Raw genomic sequence first — 16,471 nt, forward strand, 5'->3', positions numbered from 1 at the left:
TATGTCCTTAGGGTGGAATGTTGGGCTCATTCGTCTACCATCTTGAAAGAATCTTCTTACACCTTTTCATTTAAGAAAATATATTTATCATTCTTAAATGTATGCTAAATAGCATTTATATTTCTTTAATTTTAACATAAAACTTACTCTTCATGTATTTTTATAATTTGAGACTCACACTCTCTAAATAAATGTTCACATGTTTATATTTGTAATTTGTAATAAATAATATTTGTCTTGTTTATATTAAATTGACATTTATTTCTGTGTAGTTATAACAACACAATTAGTATTATATTAGGTATATTGTTAATAAATTATCAGTAAATATTATATTAAAATGAGATGGGACTAAATGTGTATAATTACTAAGATGTCATAACGCAAGGGTATGCTGCTTTGGAATTAAGTCGTTTTTTGTACTTTTTGTAACGTCTAAAATAGTTTGTAATTTTGTTAATTGAAATTTTTGTGTAAGTTTCTTAATTTTATTCATTTAGTCCATTTTATTAACCTCATTCAAATAATTAATGGACAGTGAATTTTGTATAATGCATATTATTTCTTATTTATTTTATTTTATTTTTTAATTTTTAATTTAAAAAATATTCATGTGTATAATCAGTTTCGTGTCAGGTAACAGTAATAGTGTTACATGATAAGATCAATGATACATGTCAGTGTCAGTATCACGTGTCAATAATCATAATACTAACATGTGATACTCAATTGACATAAAATTAATAATAACAAATGACATGTGACGTGATACTAATACTATCATGGGATACAATATTAACTTGACACGTAAAATTTTTTAAAATTAAGAAAAATTAAAAAATTAAAACAATTTAATAAAAAATATAAAATTAAAAAAAAACACAAATCGACGTAAATATCACTTATTATCATTAATTGTTTAGATAACGTTAATAAAAATGACTAAATTAAAAGAAAAAATAATACTTCATTAAAAAACGATTAAATTGACAAAACCGAAAAAAATAGATACTAAGAAAACTTTTTCAACGCACTTTAATTTAACAAAACAGGGAAAAGATTTTCGTATATAAAAATCAGAGATAGACTTATTTGTTCACATTAGAAATATCTTCCTCTTAATCAAGACAATCGTACTTTTACGATTTTAAGATATATTTCTTACCATTCAAAATTAGAATTTTCATCACAGAATAAGTGGTACTTTTATATTATTATTAAGTTTATTTGTAATATTTTTGTTAGCAACAACAAAATTTATTTAAAGGTTTAGACACTTTTAATGTGTTTGTTTAGAGTGATGTATCACTGGAGGAGATACTCTTTGATTGAAGTGGTTTGCACTAATTTTGATTTACAAAGTTGAACAATTAAGTTCTCTTAGATTTTTGTCCGAGGGAAGGGAAGATAATAGAAGAAAAAGTAACATAAAATATGCTTAAAGGATTCAACATATCTTAACTTAGAAAAATAACCATATATATATATATATATATTTTTAGCATCACATAAAATATGTTATTATCAATTTACAATTTAATTTAAATTATTTTTATCAATAAATACATATTTTGTAACAAATTATTTAGTATAATTTTTTAATTTTAATTTTATCATTTAAAATAACAATTCAAATTTAATAATAATAATAATAATAATTTTATTGAAATTAACCACTCAATCAAAATTTATTTAAACTTAATTTCTACTAATTTCATTTTACTTTAATAGTATCATTTTAATTTTTATTTTAAGTAATAATTTACATATCATTTTAACATAATTTTCATTTATTGTATTTTATTTTAATTTATTTTTTTAATTTAGAGTAAAATAATATTTCTCTAATTTTAATAATTAAAACAATTTTTTAATTTATTCAACCCATGAAATCGTTAAATTTTTTTTTTTCTCAAATCCATTTACTTTTTATAAATTTTCTCCTAATCTAAATAACCCGACCTTTACGATTTTAAAATATTTCTTTTCACTATTGAAAATTATAATTTTTATGACAAGTGATATTTTTATATCAATCTACTGTTTAACCAAATTTCGCAATTAGATTTCATGCTAAGATACTTGATAATATATCAAGTTAACTGTCACGTTAGAAGATGTAATAAGATATTCCTCAACATCTCTATAATATGTCAATTTTATATTATCTTGACATCATTCATATAAAAAAAAATTATTCAAGTAACTTATTAATTTGTTATTTCAATATATAATTAAGTAAAAATAAGTTTATAATACTAAATAAATATATTTATATAAATATTAATACGAGAATGTCCATGGAATGTCTTCAAATTGTATCCAGCCAGACAACCTTTAATTATTCTCTAATTTCATTTCTCAATTACAAAATTAGAAAAACATTATATAATTATTATTAAATTTTCTATAATTAAAAAACAAAATTGAAAGATAACCACGCTTAGAAGAGCAATTACAGTTAACAAAAATTAATTTTACATCGTTTAAGAACCGCCACCCGAGAAGAGCAAGAACACTCGACGGAGAGAACCGGGAACAGAGAGAATCGTGAGCAGAGAGAACCGCGACCAGAGACCGTGACGACAGAGCAGAGCACGACGCACCAACACGCAGCGAAACGACGGTGATTTTGGCGTGACCGGAGAGGAGAATGACTCGGCGCAGCCAATAGAGACCAGAGCAGAACCCTAATCCGCGAGGTGGAGTAGAAGAACGAACCTAATCGCGGTGAGTTTTTTTTTTTCTTTTCTTTTTTCGCACAAGAAACGACGATCAATGGCGTCATTTTGGGTTAAAAAGAAAACCCCTCTGGACTCGCCAACTCGATTGCATGCTCGCGAGTTTTGGCCGAGCTCACCGAGTTCATTGAGAGCCTACCGATCCTGTTTCAAAAACGAGTTTTCTGCCGAGTCAACTCGGGCAATGGGTGTGGAGACGTAAACTCGAAACTCGAACGAGTTTACGAGTTAACATGCGAGTTTGATAATTATATTATAATCACAAAGAAAGATTACTGAAAATGACAAAATGTCTATGCAGTTCCATGAACATTTTTACTACAGCAACTTTGTTCATTTTAGTAAACTTTGTCAAAGTTGCACAATATAATCGTCTAGTCTGCTAGTCCATGGGAAATTTCCATTACTCTGTCTTTTATTTCTTTCTTGATATTTATTTCACCAAACTACTTTTTGTGCTGATTTCATTTCCTTCAGACCTTAGCATAATTTAAATATTCAATTGTCAAATTTTCTAGCATATAGAAGGTTAAAGTTTGATCACTTTTATATTTTGTACACTTTTCATAACGTGTTCTATTTTTTGTACTTTATTAGTTAACTTTTTGTATTTTTTTTCTTTGATTATGGGGGTCAACTTGTTTGACCAACCATCTGTGGTGAGTTAACCATGTTGAATATATTTAGGCTTGTTACAATGGTGAGCCAACCCTATGTGGACTGAATTTTGACAACCTATGGTTAATGATGAATAATATTTTGTTAACTGTTAACTCTATTCAGCTTTAGGTTCCAGGGGGAGCAGAACAAGAGCAGGGAATGATGAATAACTGCTTGATTGTTCACATCCCGGACAAGCAGCCATATGACCTTCACCACCAACCCACTGGTCACTTTGTCGAAACCCATCAATTAGATTTTTTTTTTTTTTTCTTTTGGAATTCACTGAATTGAAACAGTCATTTTGTTTGTTTCTGAACAGAGAGTGTTTTTGCTTCTGCCATCAACCCTAAGCATGCCAACCAAATTGTGAGGTTAGCTCCCCACCGAAATCTTGATGTCTTTGCTTCAGTTTAGTGTGCTGATCAATGGAAGTTGCTTGAATTTCTTGTTAGGCGTTTGAATCAGATAGCACCACTCGATGATCTCCGTCATGTGAAACGAATTCAAAAGAAAGTTCTTGAAGGAGGTGAATGGATATCATTGTAGAAACTCTTATTCCCCCTTTTCAACCCACAATATTATGTGCAAGAAAAAGTTGTCTTTTCCTTTTCTCTTTTTTAACAAAATGTAAAATTAGATTTTTTTTCAGCTTAAAAAAATAATTTTTTGATTTAGAGTTTTCTTCTGAAGTTATGAATTCTGCTTTATAGAAAAAGTATTAAAGTATTTTTTTGGATTGTTTTTAAAACACTTATATTTTTATAAATTTTATAGTTATTAAAATAAATTCTTAAAAAGAAAAAGCCATACAAACTGCTTTAGACACAAAAAGATACATACATGTGCCCTTAGGAGGTAGAACTTAGGGACTCAGTTGGATAGTTTGACATGGGGAATATTTGACAGGAGAAATACAGCTATTGGTGATCTTGTGCTTGGCCTCTGAAGGCCAAGATCAGCTGGATAGTATGCCACCTCATCTTCAGGAGATGATTAGTTCCTATCAGTTGAGTCCTTTTATCACAAAAGTGGGTCTTTGTTTGTTTTGGTGTTTCTTTGTTCTCTAGTTAATGCATTCATATATTATGGTTTGGCCTCAGGAATATATAGGATGAACTTATCATATCTATTTTTATCTTTATATTGATATATAATATAAACAATCATGAAAAGTTTTGTCTTGTTTTTTGGTTCGATTGTTGTAATTGTACAGTAGCTTTTATGTGGAAATAATTCCATATGTTCATTCACGGTTCTGCATTTATTATTAAAATATAATCTTACAACACCAACATTTTTTTGTCTTCTAAAGCTCACTAAGTACCTGTTTGTTTTATCCGCAGTGTTGATAAGAACTGGGTTGGAGTGATTAGAATAGATTTTGTTGAATGCAAATTCTATTTAGTTTTCTGTTAGCTTCCAAATTTATTTCCGGGGTGAGCAGAATTGATTTTGGGTGAACTGAAATTTTTTAACTGTTCCATTAGTCAGTATCAAATATTGGTGCTAGGTGTGGTGGTACCCAAAAATTATATCTGCACCCTAAAAATAATTTTACTTTACCAACCAAACAACCAATTCTGAACACACTAATGAAATATTATAATTCATAGCCAATCACAAATCAATTTTTTCAAAATGACTTTTACCATAGAGCAAAACAAAAACAGGGTAAATGATTATGTTTAAAAGAAACAACAAAACCATAGTGCTGGAAATCATTGGTCTATGTGCGAGTGGAGTTTAGTTTTCTATGTTGATCAAATGGTGTATACAGATATCTAGGACTGTATCAGTTAAATGGCCATAATTTGAGGGTCCACTATAAATGAAGACTAAGATTATTAAAATTATTGTTAATTCTGGTTAGAATTCTAGAAATCTTGGTCTTATTGTGTTTGCATAAGTTCTAGTGTGCATTTAATTTGAATGTAATTAACATTAGGTCTGCAAGTATGTTGCAACATCAAAAGAAGAGTGGCAAGAACAATGCAAATTTTGGCCAACATCATATCACCCAAGGACCTAGTAAGTTTTGTTTCACTATCCCTTATTTATTTGCTTATGTATATTGTTTGCAGTGGCATCAAATTCACAAACTGTTAGGTTTAGTTTGAGCGTATGCAAGTCAAGTAGTATATTTGTGGAATCTTTTATCCAGTGAACTTGGCGATACTTGTTAAATGAAAATTCCATGGAAAACATACTTGGTTCTATGTTAGGCAGTAAATGTGCACAAGCGGTTTTTAAAAGGAATTTAACGTTGACGGAAACACCCAATCACTCAATATACAATATTATATCTCTGAACTGCACACGTTACCAGTTATGTATAATTGGTTCAGTATATATTAGTTATAATTAACGGCTCTTCCTAGATTAAAACTATAAAGTTACGCAAGCATCCTTGTGTGTATGACATCCACTCTGTAATTTTTACATTTAGTTTTCGTACATAACCTTGGCATGTTTACATTTTATTTATATTTCTTGTAGTTATAGTATCTGATGTATATACTATGGGTAAAAAGTGGGGTGTTTATGTATTGACTAGGGCAAAAGGGTTTTTTGAAATTTTGGACTGTTTAGATTTTGGAGGAAGTATGCTGGATTTTTAGAACCCTTTGGTGCATTGAGATATTCTAGTGTAATATTTGTTGGATACAGGAAAAATTATGATAATCATCAAACTCCTACCAAACACGTCAACACATGCTGTTTGTTTTGGGGAGGGGGGAGTGAAATCTTGTTGGTAAAATGGGTTGCATATCTCGAGTCTCAACATTCTATTTGGTTCCTATTTAGTCAATAATCTCACTGGATGAGAAAAAAAAAACTTCTCTTATATGTTAATAGTTGTCTTTGCATGTTGGCTTTGACATTTTTAATCAACTACAGCAACATTGATGGCATTACTGGATTTAGCGAGGAGGACTCACAATCAGTTTTGAAGTTTATGCAATCGGCTGTTGAGTTGGCAAAATCTAACGGCTTGGTAAGTGTGCAAAATTTTTCTTTTTCAAACAATTTGTCAACAAGAAATGATGCTTTTGTCCTGATTAGTTTTCACTTGATTGTAATAGCTAGAGTTATTTTTAATTTGGTCTTTGGTCCCTCTATTCGTTGCTGAATTAGTAAAGGCTAACTTTGGTTTAAGTGTCCTACTAGTAAATTACAAATTCAACTGTTGCATACTAAATTTGATATGTTTTAGGTAGTCAATGCTGCAGTGATTGTGGATCCTTCAACTAAGGAAATCATTTCAAGTGCATGTGATCAGATTTATTCTTGGAACTCTTGCATAGATGACAGCTGTAATGGAAAGCCGGAATCATTTTGTTCCCATCTGAATATTTCTAGTAGATGTGATCCCCATGAACCATTGCATTCAAACAGTTCCTCCAATAGGCTCAAACAGCCATGTACAGGTGCTGCTTGTTTATATACTCGGCAATGGGCTGAGCAACCACCTCATTCTCACAGTTCATATTATTGGCACCCTTTGCGACATTCTGCCATTGTAGCTATAGAATCATCTGCTGCCAGGGATAGAAACCTTTTTCCCAGCGAGGGGAGCAACGAAGCAAGTTATCAGGAATTGGATAGTGAGAATGCTTCTTGGACTAGCTCTCCTGCAAAGAGACAGAAAACTGTGTGTGGAAATGTAAGTTTGCCTACACCTGTGGTTAGGTCTATTTAAGGAATCTGGATGGTGTATAATTTAATAATCAATTGCAGCTACCCATCTGTATTAAGTGTTAACCACGTCACTCCAATTAAAATATTAAAAACTCCTGGTGTGATTTTCTTAGTTTCAGTTCATGTAATTATTCTGTCGTAAGCTTTATGGAGTTTTCTTGTGACCTTAATAGATCATGGTGTTCCTGATTTTTATAAAGCCTGAAATACTGTTTGGATAGGTGTATATTGAGTTAGGCCTTTTTAAGCAGAAATCGATCCGTATAGGTTCTTTTTACGTTAGATCTTTTTGAGCCCGATTTCTATGAGTATATATTATGCAGAAGGCAAAGAAGGTAGAACCATGATAATTAATTGTTCATATCTTTGCTTGGTGCGGTTATTATCATTGCAACAACTTTCCAAATAATGCTCCGGGTGAAAACTGTGATGATTAGTCGCTCATACCTAATGAAGCATCTACCAAATTCATTAATTCAACATTGGCAATTTAGAAATATAGAATAGATATGCAATGGCATTTCTCTGGATCATAAATGTTGATTATGCCGTTGAGTATATTTTGTGAAAAGCTTTATTTGTGTTCAATTATGGTGTTTCAGGGTGAGGACGATCATAAATTGAATGCTTGCAGTCAGGCTTCTGGGCAGCCGTCAGCGCGACCGTACTTATGCACTGGCTATGACATATATCTTGTTTGGGAACCATGCGCAATGTAAGCTTATAGACAAGATAGTTCTATAACTTCAAATCATTTGTATGTACTTGCTGAATTCTGAGGTTTAAATTGGCCTAGTTTTCTCGTCAATGAAGTGGAATATCTGGAGAAGAGGCTGCCAATAGCATTCTGATTCTCCTTTCTTTTTAATGGCATGAGGGAGTTCCCCTTATTGATTCATAGAATAGAAGAAATTCTTTAATTCTGATTCGTCCTTGTTTGCATTAAGTTTCCCTTTCCATCCAAAGTAGTTATTTTATGATATACTGACCTTAATTTGCTTTCCTCTGTATGTCAGGTGTGCAATGGCCCTTGTCCATCAGAGAATTAGAAGAATATTTTATGCTTTTCCAAATCCTAATGCGGGTGCCTTGGGCAGTGTTCACAGATTACAGGGAGAGAAAAGCTTAAACCATCATTATGCTGTTTTCAGGGTTTTGTTACCTGAAGAAGACCTTGCATAAGTGTTATGTTTAAGTTGCAGAGACTATTTATTTCTGAATTTTGAATGGCACTGTTTTCTAATTCTTTGGACTACTTTCTGATATTAGTGACAAGTATGAAATGCGAACGGGAATTCTTCTGATTTATTCTTTCTAACAGTTTATCTATACTTAGTTGAATTTTGTTGAAAATGACAATTAATTTTTTTATTTTCAATAAATTTTAACTAAAAAAATGTTTATTTCTGCAAATATGGCCATGTCTATTCTTAGTCTTGCGTACATATGTTAGCTTTAAATTTATGATATTTTCTAACCGTCTTTTTTAATCCATTTTGCTAATTACTTTTAGTTTAATACTAGCAATAGAACATATTAGTTGGTATGATTAAGAAAACAAAGAACATTCTAAATTAAGGTAAAACACCATTTGTTTAAATAATAAATTTTTTATGTAGTACATTGCAAGGATTTTTACTTTCATTTTATGATTTATTTTAATATAGTATTTTTGTATTTAAATAATATATTTTACTTAAAGTTTATAATTTATTTTCAACATACAAATTTTGATATTATGACATTAAATTATTAATTTTTTAAAATATTACATTTAGGAATTTTATTTTTAAAGACAAAAAAAAGCATTTTTACATTTTTAGGGATAATAATTATACTATATTAAAATTATACGCAACATAAAAGAAAAGTCATTACTATATCCTTTTGCTATTCTTAAAAATTTAAAACTAATACGATATCATTGACTTGTATATCTTTTAAATCAATGACTTATATATCTATTAAGTTTTTACGACAAATTAAAAATGCTAATTAAAATAGTCAGAATATAATTCAATCAATATGTTTATCATTTTTTATATGTACGTATCACAAATATTTTATTTCGAATATATTTTAAACACTAATTTTATGTTATTTTTTTTAAAAGATAATCAGTATTTTTAATTGTTATTAATAGAAAAATTTAAGTTCAAAGTTAAAAGCTATAATTGAAATTATATTAGTATATTATTAATAAAATTATTTATAATAGTTTTAAATTGTGTAAAGCACAAAAATAAAAGATCAACAATTATTTAACTGATAACTCTTAAAAATATGAAACATGCTTTATTTTTTGCCTAGAGATGAAATCCTTGTTTGCGATATATTAGAAAATGGAAAATTATATTTTAACTTATTTTTAACCCACCATTTTCATCACCCTTAAATCATCTATTTTAATTTTTTGTAATAAAGTGATGTGATGATCTAAGGGTGATGAGAGTGGTAGGTTAAAAGTGAATCAAAAAAATGGGTTAAAGTATCATTATCCTTAAAAAATAAATATTTTTTTGATAATTCATAATTATAATATCAATATTAACGGCTAGAATATAAATTATAAGTCATTAAGTAAATCATAATATTTTTTATTAAAAATACGGTGTTAAAAAGTTATTGATCAAACTATTAAAAGTAATGAACATTGTAATATCCCAAAAACTGGATAACCTCAAATTGATAAAACGTCACATGCATAAATAACCAGAGAGTGCGGAGTTTGGAGTATGCAGGCATACAGTACGCCAGGCATTTCCCCAAATTACATAAAAGAGGCTCCACACAGCCTAAACAAAGTACACTGGAAAATTAAATAATTATACGAAGCCTTGTGCGGACAAAAGAAACATAATTAAATAAAATCCTTCAGTGATGGGTCTCACTGTGGGCCCAATACTCATCCCATCCATCAAGCTGCCGCATCCCTATTATCCATACCACTGCCAAGGGTCCTCACATCTGCTCACATCAATAAAATTGATGATCATTGCAATAGAGGAGACCACACACAACATACAAGCAAGCAAAAGGGTAAGTTAGTGTAAAGGAATTTCATAATTATAACAGTCCACATGTAATCTCAAAGCCAAGCATAAATAACAAGCATCACACCAGAGCTATCAAAACATATGAGACCCCAAGACTTGACTATCCGGATACGCATAATGAGGCACCACCACGTAGCAGTGGAATTATGTCCTAGCAATGAGGTGTCACCGCGAGGCCTTCACGGAATTATACCCTTACAGGAGGCACCACCACGTGGCCTCCGTGGAATTACGCCCTGGCCCTGAGGCACCACCACGACCCCCCGTGGAATTACATCCTTTTGTCGAGGCACCACCAGGAACTCCCCTTAAGAGGGTCCATAGAATTACGTCCAACAGATGAGGCGCCACCAAGATCTCTCACTACAAGAGTCATGGAATTATGCCCTACTCATACTTTATACATGTTTCACTAACCAATCAGCAGTCCCCATAATACTAACATCATGTATAACAATCCCATCATGCAACTCCAGCTTTCTCATTTCATATAACATACAACAGCATACCCTTTCCACCGCAATCTCATACATCAAACATGGCATCATCTAGGGATGTCAACGGGGCGGGTAGGATACGGATAGTAGCTCCCCCGTACCCTACCCGCTGGATAAATATCTACCCCGTACCCGTATCCATATCCGTCGGGTATCCGTTATGCGGGTATCCACCTATTTTTTTCATATCTGCGGGTATCCACGGATACTCGCGGGTATTAACAAAATTATTTTAAAAATAAATATTTAATCATAAATTTAAATAAAATAAAATACATCATTGTCATAAATTTTAAATAAAGTTCAAATAAACTCAAGTTCATACAAGTCCAAATAATTATAAAAGTAAATATAAAATGACGTTCAACAAAATGAAAATTCTTTAATTAGTGTTTACATCAAAAAGTCCAATTTTTCCAATTGATTCCTAAAATATAAACAAAATAAACAAATAATAAACCTCAATTACCACATGCTAAGTATTCCTATTTTGATTCCATCATTTGACAACAAGCATACCATAAATGTTATTGTCCATTGTCTATATTGGATTTGATATATATGCCCCATTTCAAATAAAGGAAAGAGAAGAACGTCAAGGGTGTACTGGGAAGAAGACAACCTACCAATACTTAGAAAAATGAAGACAAAATACTTTTTACTAATATATATATATATATATATATATATATATATATATATATATATATATATATATATATATATATGGGTACTTTTTGTGAATTAAAATTTAGTGGGTACGGGTATCCACGGGTACAGATACTATGATACCCGTACCCGTCCCATTAACATGCGGGTATCAAAAATACTCGTACCCGCGGGTAGTGGATATCAATTTTTAATATCCATTGTCTATTTGTTGCGGGTTTTATCCGCGGATACCTGCGAGTACGGATTTTTTTGACATCCCTAGCATCATCCCTCAACCCACATAGTAAAGCATCTAGATCAAATAAGCAATCATACATAAGCGCACCATTCAACAATAGTACCAAAATTATCCCACAGTCTCGCTCAGGCTAACAGGTCCCGCTCAGGCGAGGGAGGTCCACTCGCTCAGGCGAAACCCTTCTCGCGTAGGCGAGAACGCGAAAAAGGGAGAGCGGACTCTGCGAGGTCTCGCTCAGGCGAGTCCCTTCTCGCCTAGACGAGACCACTACTCGCTCAAAAATAAAAACCTCTCGCCTAAGCGAAAGATCGAGCATCAGGTCCTGGGCGAGCCTCTGCTAATCTCGCCTAGGCGAGACAAGCTCGTTTGGGCGAGAAAACCAGTGCTCGCCACTGCTCTCTCGTGCACAACACAGAACCCACATCGAAACACATTTTTACCAATGTCAAACCAACAAAACACGAGCACACCTCAAGAAATGTAACTTAAACTCGGAAAACATGCGAAGAACCTAAGAAATCGTAAACCCTAGCTTCCCTTACTGGGAAAGGGCTTATTCAGGACCTCGACACCAACTGCAGAGCGCAACAGTTCGATGAGCAGTCTCATAAACTAGAAGAACAACAGGACAACGAAAGAACAATGTTACTATGGAACCCTAAAAGAAAGTACACGAAAACGAGCTTCAGGGAGTACAGATACAAGCTTAAGAAACACTTACATGGAGCGAAAGACCAAACTGAGCTCGCGAAATCTTTGGCCAAGATCGGAGTCAAGCCCTTGTAGAGCGTTCTGGAAGGAAGAGGCAACGTTTAAGGTTCTGTTTTTGCAAGAATGAGTCAGAAATGGAAACCCTAGCAGCTTTAGGGCCTTAGCACCCTATGGGCCAACCTTTAGGCCCAACAGATTAAGGCCAACCCTTAAACATCAGGCCAGAAAAATAAAATTGGGCCTTACAAACATAATTATCTTATTTGTATTAAGGAAAATGATATTTTAACCTACTTTTTTTACTTACTTTTAACGACACATTATTTATCCAAGATCCACACTTTATATATATATATATATATATATATATATATTAATTTGTAACAACCTAAGAGTTGAAGTAATTAAGCTTCAATTATTAGAATACAAAACTTATAAATAAAAAAATTATTTCAAAATTATTTTATAAAAGCTATCATTTCTCTAAAATTATTATTTTTTATTTATTATATTCTTTTAAAAATTTCAACTAAACTATTAATCTTTTTGAAGATTATAGTCTACCATAAGAGTCTTAGTATAGGAAATAATAATTTTGTCTAATTATAATTTTTGTAAAAATGAGTTAATCTTTTATCCTTTTCTTGAGTTATTTTTAGAATTTTGCATGCATGTCTGGTTAAATGATTTTATGTGACTCTAAAGGATTTAAGATGAATATATGTTTCTTTGGGAGTAGTAGAATATGTTCAAATCATTGATATATGTTTTTTGTGTACAAATATAATATTATGTGAGAGTAAGAGTTATACGAGCTTATTTGAGTTAGAGTTTAATCTAAGGGAAGTTAGTGAATTTTATTTCAAGTTGGATAATTTTTAGTAAGCGATGACTTGGCTACTAAACTTGATAAATTTGATAAATATACTCTGTGCATGTTTTATCTAGTTAATTTTTTATGAGATTAATGTGAATGAGTTGATTTATACATAATTTCCTCTAAATTGTTGAATTTGTGTACTTATGGAATTTGGAATGATATATGTTAAAATGTTTTATCTTTTCTTGGTTTGAGTAACACTAGTTGTGGTAAGATTGTTTTAGACAAGATATGGATAAGGATTTTTGATGTTGAATGAAAATAGTATTGATTAGATGATTTTGTGTTGAGCGAGTTATTGAACAATTTTGATATATCATTTTAGTCTACTTGTTCTATTTGAAGACATTTTTGAACTAAATGGTATTACCTTTAACATGAGAAAGAAGTATAATTGTCTAGATAGACCAATTTGATGATATGATATGTTTATGAAAATTTTTAAATTACATAGACTCATTGGGGCGAGCTAACCATTTGTTGAGCGAAAATTCAAAATTTAAAATTCAAAGAGCCAAGTCCCTTAACTAACTAAGCAATCCTTGTAAATAAGGCTTTGAGAGTTTGGGTCGTTAGACGAGTAATCACTTGTTGAGAAAAATTGATTTAACCAAAATTCAGAGAGCTCAACGTGGTTAAAGTGTTGGGCGAGTTTGGTCTCATTGGTGAATTATTTTTTTTGAGAGATTCCACTACTTGCTTGCTTGGTGAGCCAATACTCTTGTTAAGCAAAACTCAAAATATTGAAATCCTTATGGCTCATGGGAGATTAGACGTTGGACAAGTTAAGTGAATTATAGGCGAGTATACCTCTGGAGATGTCTTGTTGAGCAAGTGAGGATGCTTGCTAGTTGAGCCTAAGTATGAAAAACTCTCAGTTTTGTCCTATTGGGTGAGCTTGAGTGCTTGCTGAGCGAGAGGAAAAGATTTAGAAAAAAATGATTTGAAGGTTTTAAAATAAAATGTGTGGATATGTGAGCAAATAAAGTCAATGTGTTAGCTAAAATCTACAATAGGAGGTGTGTGAGGTTGAATAAAGCATAAATATTAGTTAAGATTAGCTGTTGATGTTTGTGAGACGAATAAAATTTGAGTGTTAGTCATAATCTACTAGGAAATATCAACTAGATATATGTTGATGTAAATGTGATTATTTCCAAGGAGAAAATTATATATTAAGTGATTTTAGAATGACATTGAATGAGAATTCTGACGATGAAGTTATCCTAATCCTACTAATATTGGATTCGCATAGAAGGTGGATTTCAATTATAAGGAACATATGGGATCATAGAAACAAAATATTGTTTAGGCAAGGGAAAATAGATGTAGAATAAATATTCACTTTGACACAATTAAATGTTTGAGCTTAAATGAAGTATAAAATTGGTAACACTAATTTCTCTTATTCAGACTGAATTCTTTGTCCAATTCAATGCATTCATTCTGTTACTTAAAAATATAACCACAATCACAAATAAGGGACTGGGTAGGGACTAAGAATGTCTATCAGGAAGTCAAAAATGTGAGTTAGGTGTTTTGTCCCTTTTCAAGACAACCTAACCATGTAAGACTTTTAGTTTGGTGCTCATTTTGTCTGTGCAGGAAATCAGGGAAGATTTTGTCTCATGCAACCCTTATAATATTTAGAGGCAACTAAAAATACCAACAATATCAGATGCAAAACAAAGGTGTATCAATAAATGGATATCGAGGACTGAACAATGTATTATGGATTTGTTAAGAGTATGATGCTTAATTACAAACCCAAACTTTGGACCTAATGTAGCTTTGTAGTCACTCTATATAAATGTACTAAACGGAGAGTTAGATGAGTTTTATTAAGTTTAAGTGTATGATTTTTACAATAGATAAATACTTTTGTAATAGAATAACATAACCCAAAAAACTTTACAATTTTTTATATTTTATATATATATATATATATATATATATATATATATATATTTCTTTGCTAATCAGAAGACAAAAATTAGGTAGTGAGAGTTGATGAATATTCTAATAATTTAGAGAGACGATGTAAAAAATAATTATGTCTCATAGATAAAAGAAATTTACTTTATCATACGAGAAATACATCAATTTTTTTAAGATGTTATTATACTGGAGTAGAAAGTCACATAGATAATATAAAATTTCAATTTAATTTATTAAACAAGTCTTCCAAAAATCAAGTAAATTTATCTATTATATATAATGTTTATAATGGATAATACGAGAGTGAAGTAGATAACACATCGATAAAGAGATTGTTATGATTGATAATAAATATAGGTAACACAATTTAATTAAAATAAAATATATCATTTTTTTGAACGAGTAGCTTACTCTATGCTGTATACTGTGCATGCTTTGATATAAATATTTTGATATAAATAGTATAATATAACTCTAGAGTGGACATACGGTAATTTGAATTAGAACTTTTTCAAGAACGGTTATAGGCTTTTTCTATGGAAATATCGCATTTAATAAAACAAATTTACTGTTGTTTTTAATTATCGTAAAAGTTGTAAACACTTCTTAGTAGTAATTTAATCAAAGTTGAGGTTATTTATTCCGTGGATCTTAGTAGTTCCGGAAGGAAAAATCATTTAACATCTTTTTTTTTCTCAAACAATCAATTAACAACTATATTTAACAATAAAATATCAAGTTAAAATATTTAATACAAAATCAACGAGACCTAATAGATGTTTGATGATTCCATGATTTGTGTGATTGTTGCTAAATTTTTGGAGGAAGATCCTCTTCACATACACTACTAAATTCCTTAGTATTTAATACATTTCTTTAACTATTACTTCATATAAACCCATATTCAAATTTTAATAATGCAACTTCATTTTCGTTGAATAGTAGTATTTTACTCCATGCTACCAGCTATCCAAACATGTGTATAGAAAAACAGTCAAAAAGGGTATCAATTCAGGTGAAGGTTAATAATAACAACGAAAGGAAAATTTTAATAACTTACTCACAACCCAACAACACACATGACAGAGAGAATCAAAAGCAATATAGAGCGGCATAGCATAGCGCTTTGTCCAGCGCGTGCTTTCACATTGCGCTTTCCTAACTGAGCCGTTAAATAAACGGTTTAAGCAGTCCCCGGTTACCCATTTCACGTTCTCCGCCGTAACGCGGGCGCCGCCACCGCTAGCCACTCTGTACACGTCCTAACCGGTTCATTGGGTCACCCTATCAACTTTTCTAAAAAAGCAGAATATACGTAATAAAAATATATTTTATATAAAAAATTGGAAAAACCAAAAAGGCAATAAAATAAATTC

The 16,471-nt window shown here is 31.2% G+C and overlaps 1 protein-coding gene across 1 annotated transcript; it reads left to right on the plus strand.

Annotated features, from left to right (window-relative positions):
• The first annotated feature begins 2,461 nt into the window (after positions 1-2,461).
• LOC114185978 (tRNA-specific adenosine deaminase TAD3) lies at positions 2,462-8,421 on the plus strand. Its single transcript, XM_028073968.1, has 10 exons — positions 2,462-2,730; positions 3,525-3,630; positions 3,724-3,775; positions 3,857-3,930; positions 4,311-4,432; positions 5,350-5,432; positions 6,303-6,399; positions 6,619-7,068; positions 7,706-7,818; positions 8,120-8,421. The coding sequence occupies exons 2-10, from the start codon at positions 3,561-3,563 to the stop codon at positions 8,283-8,285; spliced, it is 1,227 nt and encodes a 408-aa protein (XP_027929769.1). The 5' UTR covers positions 2,462-2,730; positions 3,525-3,560; the 3' UTR covers positions 8,286-8,421.
• The last annotated feature ends 8,050 nt before the right edge of the window (positions 8,422-16,471 follow it).

Source organism: Vigna unguiculata, chromosome 5, assembly GCF_004118075.2.
Source record: "Vigna unguiculata cultivar IT97K-499-35 chromosome 5, ASM411807v1, whole genome shotgun sequence".
Taxonomy (NCBI): Eukaryota; Viridiplantae; Streptophyta; class Magnoliopsida; order Fabales; family Fabaceae; genus Vigna; species Vigna unguiculata.

Excerpts from the sequence above, each read along its gene's own strand:
- LOC114185978 (XM_028073968.1), top strand. The coding sequence starts at position 3,561 with ATGATGAATAACTGCTTGATTGTTCACATCCCGGACAAGCAGCCATAT. Across the intron at positions 3,931-4,310 it reads AAAGAAAGTTCTTGAAGGAG|GAGAAATACAGCTATTGGTG; the intron begins GTGAATGGATAT and ends AATATTTGACAG. Across the intron at positions 7,069-7,705 it reads AGAAAACTGTGTGTGGAAAT|GGTGAGGACGATCATAAATT; the intron begins GTAAGTTTGCCT and ends ATGGTGTTTCAG.